Source organism: Macaca mulatta, chromosome 2 (genome assembly GCF_049350105.2).
Source record: "Macaca mulatta isolate MMU2019108-1 chromosome 2, T2T-MMU8v2.0, whole genome shotgun sequence".
Lineage (NCBI taxonomy): Eukaryota > Metazoa > Chordata > Mammalia > Primates > Cercopithecidae > Macaca > Macaca mulatta.
This window is the reverse complement of record NC_133407.1, coordinates 16,970,838-16,984,312: the sequence shown is the minus strand read 5'-3', so window position 1 is coordinate 16,984,312 and position 13,475 is coordinate 16,970,838. Positions and strand designations below refer to the sequence as shown.

At 40.9% G+C, this 13,475-nt stretch overlaps 1 protein-coding gene across 1 annotated transcript in view; it reads left to right on the top strand.

Annotated features, from left to right (window-relative positions):
* Window positions 1-889: 889 nt before the first annotated feature.
* The window catches only part of STT3B (STT3 oligosaccharyltransferase complex catalytic subunit B), a 104,374-nt gene continuing 91,788 nt past the window's right edge, over window positions 890-13,475 (top strand). The window contains exon 1 of the mRNA XM_001096091.5: window positions 890-1,619. Within this exon, the coding sequence (XP_001096091.1) occupies window positions 1,309-1,619 (311 nt within the window). The 5' untranslated portion in view covers window positions 890-1,308. The remainder of the gene's footprint in view (window positions 1,620-13,475) is intronic.

Here is a 13,475-nt window from a genome sequence, read left to right as displayed (position 1 = left end):
ACTGGAAACAGCTTAACGTCCAGGGTAAGTTAGTTTCACTCATTCGACGGAATGTATGCAGCCGTTAATGCACTTCTGCATTTTCCCATATTTCCAGTGAACATACAGTTCTTTTGCAATACGGAGTACAAACGACAAAGGGCGAGAGAAGGTCGCATTTTGCCTGCCGGAGCTAGGGGCGCGCTTGCCGGCTCCAACCAGTTTCCGGTGCCGGAAAACTTGTCTTCGCTCACATTCTCGGATTCCCGCGGCCGCAGAAGCCGGAGGCGGGACGTGGAGTACAGGGAGCAGGGCAGGCCATGTCACTGCCACCGCGGGCTCACTCACAACGCCAGGCAAGGAGCGCCGCGGGCGGCAGAGACCCTCGGCCAGACCCACGCGCCGAGGGCTATGGTAATGCGCCTGCGCGTCCGTCACGTGGTGAGGGCTCCGCGCAAAGCGGGTTAAAAGTCACGACCGCGGAGAGCCCGCGAGCGTCCCGCTGGTCGGTGCGGCGCTCTCAGCGCCCTTTAAGCCGAGTTTGACCGAGGCCGCTCCGCAGTTCCCGCCCCTCAGCCCAGCTCTGCTCCATGAACCTAGCGGAGCCGCCTAGTACCCTTCCTCGCCGACCGCACAGGCGCGCGAAACCGCGTCTTTCAACTGACAATGAAGCCGTAGCCGCGCAGCTCGGCCGCTCCGGGCGAATGGGCGCGAGGCCGGGAGAGGGAGGGGAAGTGGGAGACGGTTGGGTCGAGCACCGCCCTAGCTCGCGCCCCTATTGGTGGGCGCCGCGGTTCTGGGCCCGCCCCCTAACGGACCTGTCGCTTTGTGACAGGCGGAGGGGCCAGTTCCTGTCGGGCCGGGGGCGGAGTCAGAGGTTGCTTGAGCTCCGCCCGGACTCCAGGGGGCTCCTCCCCTTGCTCCTCTCGGCTGGGCGGGCGGCGGGCGAGAGAGGGAATGTCATTGCTTCTTAGAGTCGTGGTGCCGCCTCCGTCTGCTGCTGCTTCTCTGGCGCCCTCGTCCCGTCGGCTTTCGCCGCCGCCGCAGCTGCACTGGGGATACGGATGGCTAGCGGGGCGCAGGGGCCATCTGGGTTGAGAGAGCGGCGTTCGCGGCCGCTGCTGAGGCGGAGACTCCCCGCCGCCGCTTCCTCCACCCCCAGTCCCCCGGCCTCGCGGCGCTGAGGGCGGGAGCGCGCAGAGCTCTTCCCTCCTCCTCCTTTTTCTTCCTCCTCCTCCTCCTCCTCCTCCGGGTCCCCGCCCAGCACCCCTCGCACCAGGCGGCGGCGGCGGCGGAGGAGGAGAGCTAGACCCGCCGCCGGGGCACAACATGGCGGAGCCCTCGGCCCCGGAGAGCAAGCATAAGTCGTCCCTCAACTCGTCCCCGTGGAGTGGCCTCATGGCCCTGGGGAACAGCCGGCACGGCCACCACGGGCCCGGGGCCCAGTGCGCGCACAAGGCTGGCGGCGCGGCGCCGCCGAAGCCGGCCCCCGCGGGGCTGTCCGGGGGACTGTCGCAGCCGGCTGGGTGGCAGTCGCTGCTCTCCTTCACCATCCTCTTCCTGGCCTGGCTTGCTGGCTTCAGCTCCCGCCTCTTCGCCGTCATCCGCTTCGAAAGCATCATCCACGAGTTCGACCCGTGGTAAGTGCCCCGCCGCCCCTCCCCCGCCCGCGGCCCGCGGGAAACCGGGACCCGCTCCTCTGCCGGCCGCGGCTCTCCTCGACTTGGCCCCGCGCCGCCGCTGAGCCCCGCTCGCGTCCTGGCTGAGGCGGGCGCGGGTCCGGGAGCTCCGGGCGCGCCCCCTGCCCGTGGGCGAAGTTTGCCCTGAGCAGCCTGAGGCGGGGCGTCGGGGTCCGGGAGCGAAACCTTGACCCTCGGCCGGGCTAGTGCGACGGCTGCCAGGAGTGTGGGTGCAGCCCCTCGCAGCCGGCTTTAGTCGCTGAGTCCGGACCCGCCACGCCACGAGCCGGCAGGTAGCTCCTCCGCGGACTGTCGGCGGATTCCCCGCCCTCCTCGCCCGCTGCTTTCGCGTTCTTTCATTTTTGCGGGCGCGTTTTTGCTAGTTCAGACGGAATTGGCCAGGGGGCTGCCCTGTTGCCGCCGGAGGTGGGTCCAGATGTGCTGGAACCCCGGCTGCTCACCCTTGGCAGTTTTACGCTTTTACTGTTTATTTTTTTGCTCTCATACGAGAAGGGAAAAGGAGAGTGAGTGGCGTGTTGGAGGGAAGGAAATAATATCCCTGAAAGTGATCTGAAAGCTAGCTACTCTTATTTATTTATCATTAGGTATTTTAAAGAGTGGCTTTTTTTCAGAGCTCTTAAGTGCACTCAGCTCCTTACTGTTCCACTATCGTCTTGGGTTGCTTTTTAGAACAAGATCCTTACTCTCTTAGCTACTGTCACCCTTAGTGTGTTATGCACAACATCTGAAAGCATTACATTAATTCCTTTATTGGTCTGCAGGAAGGCTTGTGGATAAGAGCAAAGAGTACCACAGTGATGGGAGTCCTAGATTATAATATCGAAGTTGCACATAGTGTAAAGGAAATTACCCCACTCTTAACGGCACTAGCTAACTTAGACACTACGTTGGTCTGTGAATTATCTAGATGGGAAGATTGCTTTAACTTTTTTTTCACAACTTGCCCAACTCGAGTTAGGATTTTTCCCCCTGAGAGTATGCCTTTTAAAGTGGTGTATTTTGTAGACCTGTCAGCCTTGAGTTAATCTTACCTCCTCACGGTTAGACCTAATTAAATTTCAGGATATTTGTTTTATCATTTGAAATACAGAGAGAGAGAATCTTTTTTGAGAGTTACTAACTATATAGATAATAAATGTTCGGGGGCGGGGGGTGACTTACCTGTATAGTAATATATCAGATTTAAGTTGTGCTGTTAAGGAGAGAAAAATTGATACTGCAACATCTATTGAACACCATAGGGGCCCACTCATGGGCAATTCAATTTAGATCAGTTAATTACTGTGACAATCTTCCATGAAATGTTTTCATTACATTTTAGAAGTTTTGATTTTGTTTTCTAACACTAGTTTAAAAAAAATAACCTTTTTGTTAACGTGCAATCACAGAAGAAAATATGTTACTGTGGACTGTTTATGAGCCTAAGAATACTTGTGAAGGCTTATTGTCACAATATTAGGTGGTCTTATTTTGAAACACTTAAGCAAATTAGATAAAAATGAAATTGGAACCAGAAAATGAAAGCTAGTATTTACTAGACAATATGAAAAGAGAAAGTTCTCTTTTCAGATTAAAATAGCAGAAATGCATGATTGACCAAACATTTCAGGTAACAAAATTGTGACTATTTCCATAGTAACATTTTTAAAAATAGAAGGCTAAGTACTGTTTAATAGTAACTCTGGGGCTGAAATTAAAGATTGCAGAAAAATTCACAACTAATGATGAGAGTTTTGTCATTTTTCTTTAAGATTAGAAATCTGCATCAAGTCAGCCAAAGATCCCCACTAAAATTGAGTAATGCAGTAATGAAAAGGCTTATTGGGTTGCTCAACAGATAAGGTGGTTCATTTTTTTATTTTTATTTTTATTTTTAATTTTTTTTAGTGTAGTCAAGAATTAAAAGTTTTCTTTTTCCAGTTGCAACAATATGTTTGGAGGGCATAACTCTTTTTCATGCACATGAAAATATGTTTGGCTGGGTGCAGTGGCTCACGCCTGTAGTCCCAGCACTTCGAGAGGCCGAGGCGAGCGGATCACCTGAGGTCAGGAGTTCGAGACCAGTCTGGCCAACATGGTGAAGCCTCCCTCTCTACTAAAAATACGAAAATTAGCCAGGCGTGGCGCAGGTGCCTGTAATCCCAGCTACTTGGGAGGCTGAGGCAGGAGAATCGCTCGAACCCGGGAGATGGAGGTTGCAGTGAGCCAAGATCGCACCACTGCACTCCAGCCTGGGCAAGAAAGAGCGAAATTCCGTCTCAAAAAAGAAAATGTGTTTTGCTTCATTTTTTTGATATGTGAAAACGTATTTCTGACACATTATCATTTAGCTAAGTTTGTACCATTTGAAAGTATATATATCTGTTTTAAAGAGCTACTTAATTTAGGTATTCTGCATATAGTTTTAATATTGACATTTATTCTTAATTAAATGTTTATATTCATAATGTTAGATAATCCTGCTTAGTAGTAAGGAGATTTACAGAATAATGGAATGTCCCTATGCCTTACCATGAATGGAGATTTGTCAGTATGAATCTAACGTCTAATTCAGGTGACTTAATGAGAGAATCAAGTTTCAGACAAAAAAAAGTTGTTTACTTCTTGTTTTTTTTTTTTTTTCTGTCTTTTGAAGATCTCAAGTAGTTAGGCATCTCATTCATTCTTACCTAATTCTTACAGTCATTCTTTTTGAAAAGGTTAAAAGGAGGGGGATGTGTAGATTGCCTGCCATTATTACTTTGGGCTTTTAAAGCGTTTTTGGGCTTTTAAATATTTAGTTTTCTTCTATAGCTGCTAATAGTCGCAACACTTGAACTGGTCTGTAGGTGAACACTCTAGTGTTTCTAGTTTGGGAGTTGCTCAGATCACCATCATATATAGCAATGACACAGACCTTTAATAATATTTAAATGTTACTCTCAGGCTGTGCGTCCACAAACCAATTTATTCTGGCCTGCTCATACCTTCCCTGACCTCTTTTTCCATATCTCTATCAGTGGTTTCATTTCTGAAAGTCGTTTTAAGTGAAGGGTTTACTTTCCCTGTGAGCTATTTCTTTAAATTTTACAGTAGTTCTTAAATTGTGTAAAAGACTCAAGTTAGCTGCTGAAAGTGACTTCTCATCACAGAGTTATACTTGGTTTTTAAATTTGTCACCCAAGTTATTTTATATATCTTACCAGTTGTCGTGAGGGGTGGTGTGTGATTTATTTATTGAAATACACTGCACTTTAGAATTTAGCAACATTTTTGGTAACAATTTGACTTCACTTTAGTAATTCCTCCCTTATCAGCTGAGTTGAACAGATAGGAGGAAGCAGTTTGGAAATATGTGTTCTGTACTTGCCAAACATTTGATTAATCAACCACTTTAATAGTACTTAACTATACCTTTTTATCTGGAGCAAAATGCGTTTTCTACATATTTTTATTGTAACTGATAATACTTTTACTTTATATTAGCCAGATACCTTTTCCTTATCCATTATCTTGTTAAATTGTGGTAGCCTTTCCCATAGAAGCAATGAAGTTCCCTATGTGAGAACTGTCTATTTTTCCTGCCTTCGCAGGTTATAAAGTGGGTTCTCCCTAGGGAGAATTCTCTGAGCGTTAGGTTTTGGCTGTAGTTAGCAAAAATGCAGCAGATGCCTTTTTGCTGGGCAGAAAGTTGCGATTTAGAGTTGGAACTTAGAGTGCAATTTTTCCAAAGAAACTATGGTATAAATTGGTTAATTAGTATAGATATGTTTTCAAAGGAGTGATAAACCTTTGGAACATAAGCTGTTATAAGTTGGGGACTACTTCCTGTACTTTGAGGTCTCCATGTTTTCCTTCACTTTGCAGATGAAAAAAAGAGGCCTCAGTTCTGAAGAGGACAAATTGGTAGCAAAACCAGTTTTAGAACACAAACGTCCCCAAATCTTAAAAAGTCACTTTGACTGTGGGATCATTAGCATCAGCAGTCCAGCTGCACTTCAGACCAGGTATTACTATTACTGATTACTGATTTCATTGGCAATTAAATTGTGTAAATTTATGATAAGATTGGTACTACTCCCATTTCGGTTGAGCGTGATGGCTTCCATAGGTAGTAATCATGGATTTCATGAAGTGTGGTCCCTAGGGTAGTTGGGTCTGTCATGAATGCCCTTGGGACTTTTTCTTCCCTTTTTAGAGTTTTCATATCTTAAAGGCTAACTTGGGTAGGACTACGTGCCCCTTAACTGCCATGAATAGTTTGCATAAAGACAACGTTGGTTATAAACATTAGAAACTCCATATAAGGATTTACTTAATAATCTCTGACCCAGTTGTTAATAAATATGGGCTAACTTAACTGTACCGAATCAATTTTTGTACTCTCAATAAGTTTGAGAAAATGTTAACATTTATGTTTATTGTTATATCTTAGTATTCATCTGTGCACACATGCTCTCAGAAATGAAGGATGGAAAGGTTAATATTATTCTCAAGTGACCAAATCATGTTTTTCCCTTCAATTTGTTTACTTTTAAGACTTAATGATCTTAGGGAGTGAAAATACTGCAGTTGGCTTATAAAGACCCCACAATTCAACAGACCTATTGTTAAACTATTACAAACATTTTCAAATACACAAGAAAGTTGAATTTTATAGTGAACACTCATACACGCTCACCAACTAGATTCTACAATTAATATTTTGCTTTAGCATATCTTCCTGTCCATTACTACTTTTAAATCCTGCTTGTAGACAGACATTGTTTACTATGATATGAAGAATACCATCTTTGTTCCCCAGTGCCATGATAAAGAGGATTTATTTCTGCATAGTGTTTGTTTTCTATATTATTTGAACATTTGTATATAAATGCTGTTTCAGTATCCTCAGACTGAAGTTAGGATTAGATTCCATCATTCCAGGTTTTGGTTAGCAGCTTACCTGAGTGCATTGTCAGTGCATTAGTTCCACATCTGTTAAATGACTTGACTTTGCTGAATCTGGTGTCTCAGAAGAAACTCTGAAGTGGATAGATGGATATTGATGTTGATGTTGGTTTTATTAGGTGTAATTCATGTGAAACTCCTAAATTCCTTGAATTATTAGAAGACTTTTATAGGTCAGCCTGTTGTCTCTGTCATCTTTCATCCAGAGGTAATGGTTTAGCTTTAGTGTGATTGCAAAAGTGGCTTCTGTAAATCCCTGCAATAGGAAAAAAGAAAAACATTTCCAAATGATATAGGACCCACAGATACACTATATTGGCCAAATTAATGCTGTTGAAAGGGGAAAACATGTAAATGGTTCTCCAACTACTCTGTCTTCAACCATCTCTACCTGATTTTGGTGGATGCTTTTTGTATTTAAACCAGTAATTCTTCTGAGAAGGCTTCTGTTGTCCTCCTCTTACCTACTTCTGACAAGGAGTAATTTCCGGGAATTTAGAAATTGATAGAAAGTGGTAATACTGTAGGGTTTTTTTGTTTGTTTTTAAAGTGGAATATATTAGGAGGTGAGGGTTAGTGCTGGGGGAGATAGGATCAGTTGCCCCAGAGGCTCGCATATTTAGTAAATATACATTAATCTGCATTTGTAGGCTTGCCGGGAAATCTAACTAACCACTATTTAGAATTTTATGTCTTTGGAAAAATGCTTTCATAGTTTCAAATGAAAAACATGTAAACATGTTTTGGAATATAAGGTGTACATGAATTAGTGAATGCCTCTTTGTGTTGTTCAAGATTGTGCTATTATATGTAGACAAACGAATCTCTAAAAAATTGTGACAGTTGGCACTAATTGACCACTCTCAACTGTGTCTATTCTTTACTTTCTGTGGAACTTAATGTTGCAGGATAACTTTAATGTTTGTTTTAAATGAGTAGATGCTTGGTTTTTACAGTGTTTTACAATCCAATGACATCTTAGAATTGAGGAGATGAGGTAATGTCTTTTATTTCCGTAGACAAAAGATAATTCAATTCAGTATTTCCCACAAGAATTGAAGGATACAGGTCTGCCTGACTCCAAAGTCTGTTCTTACTACACCCTCTGCCTCCAGGGCCAGCTTAACTAAAAGTGTCCTCTGTTTATGTTTTTTATCAGGTGCCCCAAATCAAGTCTTAAAATACTGGTCTATCAAAATACCTCTTCACAATCTGGGCTGTAGCTAACTAAGCTTACTAGTTGGATAGTAGCTGATTACTTTGATAGTTTTGATGGAGCAAAGAGATGAGTTGATGGTTTTAAGACTTTTAACCTTCAATTACTATGGGATTTTCAGAAACTTCGAAGAGAGTAGCTGAATGAATGAGAGGAAAAGATGATCAAATCCAACTGAATATTAAGATTTATTTTGTCTGTAAAAAGTTCATAATAATGAGATTGGAAGTCTTAAGCCGTGCCAGTTAAGGGAATTGGGAGATGGAGAGCTGAACTTTCAGAGTAGACTCAGAATTCTATAACCCACAGGATTTTTAAGAGTATATGTTGGCCACCTGTCTATTTTCTAAGAAGCTAAGGACCAGAAGGATAATACTTTTTCAAAGGTGATACATTTATAGCTTGGCTAGATTCTTTTCCATTTTCTTTGCGTCTGTGTTTGCTGTAGAAGGGAATATTTTGAAAAGTTGTTTGAAATTGTTACTTCAGAAGATGAGGGGAAGTTACTTTCTACCACTCAGTTTAAATTTACAATATTGTAAATGTTGACAATTCAGGCTTAGATATGGAAACAAATAGAGCTTTTGTGTGAAGCTTTACTTATTTGGAATTGATTATTTAAAAAATTGTGTGTACTGGTTGTCTGTAATCTCCATAAATTAGCAGTGTAAGTTTTAAAACTTTCTTCTTTTTTACCTTGTTTGCTCATTCCTATTAAAAGGGAAATGTTACTGCATAAAGACATATTTAAAGGAGTTTTGTTGATATTAGTAAAGTGTGTTAAAGTATTAATGATTAGTTGATAACCAAGTTAATATTTTCTTTTGGGGTGTTTTTTTTTTTTTCCATGCCTTACAGGTTTATTAGCTACTCTCAAGTAATTAAAGACTTTTCTCCCCAGTATGGTATTCTTTAGTGATATCTAGCAGCCCCTCCAACCTATAAAATCCTTCAAATGAATTGTGTTGAATTTTAAATATTGGTGCTTTGTTTTACTTTCTGTCCCCCCACCCCCGCAATAGATAGATAATGTTGTAACATATAAGGTATACATATATATGCAAATACTAGTTTCGAAGGTAAAATTTTATGTTTTTGCCCACACTGTTAAAAAAAATTAAAATGAGTGTAGTGTGATTTTTCAAAATTCTAGTATATCCACAGCTTAAATTATTGTTAGTTGCTGACCAAATTTGTCTTAAGGAGAACACAGGCCATAAGGAGTTGGAGAAAAGGATCATAACTGGAAACCCACTCGTGACCACCATGCACACCACATGTTTATTATTTGATGCCTGTTCTTAAAATACCAGTAACACCTGTAGAATATACCTTGTTTAAGAAGGTTTATTATTATTATTTTATTTATTTATTTATTTATTTTTGACGGAGTCTCGCTCTGTTGCCCAGGCTGGAGTGCAGTGGTGCGATCTCGGCTCACTGCAAGCTCCGCCTCCTGGGTTCACGCCATTCTCGTGCCTCAGCCTCCCGAGTAGCTGGGACTACAGGCACCCGCCACCGTATCCAGCTAGTTTTTGTGTTTTTAGTAGAGACAGGTTTTCATCTTGTTAGCCAGGATGGTCTCAATCTCCTGACATCGTGATCCGCCTGCCTCGGCCTCCCAAAGTGCTGAGATTACAGGCATGAGCCACCATGCCCAGCCTGGAAGGTTTGTTATTAAAGTAAACTATTATACATCTTATTTATGTAACCCACATCAGAAATGGAGTGAGTACAGAACTGTTGGAAGGCAGCACTCTTGTACAGTTATATTATTTGAAAATAAGTCTTAAATGGTTCTATAAACAAGAGCAAAGAAATGAGTTCTGCAAAGGATTTCATTAGAGGAGAAAAGATAATTCAGTTTCAGTTTTTAAAACAATTTTCTTTTATGATGAAGTATGACACATCCTGAAAAATATAAATCTAATGTAAAGTATAATGAACACCCATGTGACTGTTATCCAGATCAAGATCATTGCCACACCTTAGACAACCTGGTGTGTTTCTCAACCCATTCCACCCCCTGACTTTATAGTGATGACATCCTTCCTCTTTCTCATAGGTGATAAACTCTGTGTGCATTGCTAAACAATACAATTTAGTTTTGCCTATTTTTAAACTTTAGATAAATGGAGTTGTGGCTTTTGTGTCTCTTTTTTTTTTTCTTTTTTTTGGCTGAGCATTTTCTTTAAGATTCATCCTTGTTGGTCAAAGGATCGTTGACAGTATGTAAGTAATAACGTTCAGCAATAATTTGACTAACCAGGTATCTTATTCACCTGATGGGGTTGCCTGTTCTTTAATAGCAGGAAGTGCCTCTAGGAAAGAGAAGGGGAAGGTATTCTTCTCTTCACTTGAGATTTAAAAGAATTATCTTACGTCTGAACCCTTGAGCTGGAGTCATCCTTGACTAGAGTAACTTTGACGGCTTTGTTTTAAGGTACTAATTGTCCAGAGATTTAATTTATCTACAGAAACCAAGAATTTAAGAAAGTGGGTGGGAGAGAGAGACATCAGTGTCTTTCAGGAGACAAATGATAATCAGATAAATGCAAAATGACTAGTTTTTAAATGATGGCTTTTTGTCAACTATTATTTTAAAGTATTGTATATTAAAATTGGCGTAAAGGAGGGATTGGTTGATACTTCTTGAAAGCAAGAAAGAGAATACTGGAAGTGGAGGTCTGAGCTGAGGAATTTAGGAAAACCCTAAGCATGGAGTGTTTGCTGTATTGATGTATTTGCAGAGATTGTCAATCCTGGTTGGTTTTTAGGTATTTTGTTGTTTATTTGTGTAGATTTAGCAATTTTGCATTTCTGTCATAATTATTTATTAAAGAAAAATTTAAATCTAGGACTGTCTTTCTTCAAACTTTGTTTAGTCAGCCAGTATTTCTACAGAATTCAAACTTAATATTTAAACAAGTGTCTTAGGGTAGGTGTACATACTGTGTCCCATCTTCACAAAATCCCATGTGTACCTGCCAGAGAGTAATATAAATGGCTCAAATTAGGTTCTAGTTGGATGATGGTCCAACTGGGTGATTTAACCTATTTTAACGCCTCTAGTGTATTTCTTATATGAATTCCTCAAATGTAGATTTTTTTCTGAGATATATTGACTATTAAGAAAAATTCCAGGCTGGCTGGGTGTGGTGGCTCATGCCTGTAACCCTAGCACTTTGGGAGACTGAGGCGGGTGGATCACGAGGTCAGGAGTTCAAAACCAGCCTGGCCAACATGGTGAAACACCCCCCCCAAAAATTAGCCAAGCGCAGTGGCAGTCACCTGTAATCCCAGCTGCTCGAGAGGCTGAGGCAGGAGAATTGTTTGAGCCCGGGCGGCAGAGGTTGCAGTGAGCCGAGATCGCGCCACTGTACTCCAGCCTGGGCGACAGAGTGAAACTCCGTCTCGAAATAAATAAATAAATAAATAAATAAATAAACAAACAAACAAACAAACAGAGAGATAAATTCCAGGCCTACTTCTCTCAGAAATCACAGTTGATCATATGTGTCTTACGTGAGAGGTCTAGGTACAGGTTTTATTAATACAAAACAAACTAAGTTTTACTTAGGAGTTTATTTGTCTACCTAGGCCAGAGCCGTTTTGGAGATTTTAACACCTGTGTATGTAAAAACACTCAGGGAGACCTACTGTTCTTTGCCAAAGTTGGTAGCGTACTGGTATGATGATTTAAATTTTGGTGCTCATTTTTCCTCCAATGAATATAATAACTTATTACTATTATTGTAGAGAGACAAAAGATTCTTTAGGGCAAGAACATTTTTCTGATCTTTCTAGAATATCCTACACAGTATTAGGAACATAGTTAGTGCACAATGAATATTAAGACAGATCCTTTAATGATAACCACGTTTTATGTTTTGGTCATAATAGTAATACTATGGTAAGTCTCTGTTGTGCAATACTTTGAAATTTTGGATTTGACTGTGATGTCAGTAAGATCACATGTGCAGTGAACATCATCATCCCACTTTCAATAAATATGTCGTATTAATCTTAATAGAAGAAAGAAAGAGTTGACGATGAAGAAAGGAGGTAACGTTTATGGAAGAAGTGGTATATGTGAGCATCATGACAGCCATCAACAATTGGGAGATGAATGGCTGGATGGATAACTTAGGAAGAACTTTGAGGAAGATTTTAGTTTCCTGAGTATTTCTTCCAAGTACAAGTAACTCTTAGAGAGGTCTGTCTCAAGTGTTAACTCACTAGTTAGGGAACATTGAATAAGAGAAGACAAACTAGTTAATATCCAAAAACCATATGAGTTATGAAAGTTTTATTCTTTTCAAATGAGAAATGAAAAAAGACAGATGTCAGCAATAGAAGTAAAATTCACAAGCTGCCATTTTAATTGAACTTGAGAAATATATTCTGATGCGAAGGAATAGTAAGAATTGAAATTATCATTGCATACATAGGCATTAGTTAGAATATACTAAATTCATGCACATGATGAATTTGGGTGGGGTTGGATTAATGATCCATTTGGTTTCATGGCTCTTGATTTAACTTTATGATTATAGTGAATTAATATGCAAATTAAGCAACACTTTAGGAAACCATCCCAGCTCTGACTGATCTCATTTAAACTTTCCCGTAAGAGGTTAAAGGGATACTAAATGAAAATACTCATTAGGGATGAAATAAGTTGCTTGTCTTCATTAAAGTGTCTTTGCAATGGAAATAGCTTTGTTTTTGTCTAATTACTGGAGAGGATCATTGAATATTGTAGATATTTTGAGTTAAATAAACCAGATATAAAGTCTTTATTTTTCTTTTATTATGAATTGAATCCTGACAAAATGGTCAGTTCTTTAGTTATAGAATCATTCCATGTAATAATAGCAATATTCCTGTGAATCCTAAAACAGTATGCTGTAATGATCTCACTAGATGTTTTTGCTTTTAAAAATGTGTGCTTTTTTAAAAACAAATCTTTGTCCATCAGTGTGGCTTTTAAAAAATCTATTACAGTGAGCAGGGTTTGTTGACTACATTGAAACTTAAAGCATTGCCTATGGTCCACTGGGCGCGGTGGCTCATGCCTGTGATCCCAGCACTTTGGGAGGCCAAGGTAGGTGGATCACGAGGTTAGGAGTTCGAGACTAGCTAGTTCCATACCAGCCTGGCCAACACGGTGAAATCCCATCTCTACTAAAAATACAAAAATTAGCCGGGCTGAGGCAGGAGAATTGCTTAAACCCAGGAGGCAGAGGTTGCAGTGAGCCAGGATTGTACCACTGCACTCCAGCGTGGGTGACAGAGCAAGATTCCATCTCGGGGAGGAGGGGGGAACGTTGCATATGCTCTTAATTTTTAAAATATAATAACCTTGTTCCATAGAAGTTTAGTTTCAATCCCAAGATTATTTTTACTCTAGACCATCGCTAAAGAAGGCTTTTATTTTAATATGCTAAGCAGCTTTCTGGCATTTGAAGGAACAGGATAATGAAACTGTGAAGTAGATGAAATGAATCTAATCTTAAAACTGTAAAGGCCAGTCATAAGTCATGAGTTTGAGGAGCAACCAAAATCTTTTTAAATGAAGATTTTTTTTCTAAAGTTGTTAAAATCAGTCACTTCATTAGAAAGAAAAATCTTTTCACGTGTTTAAATAC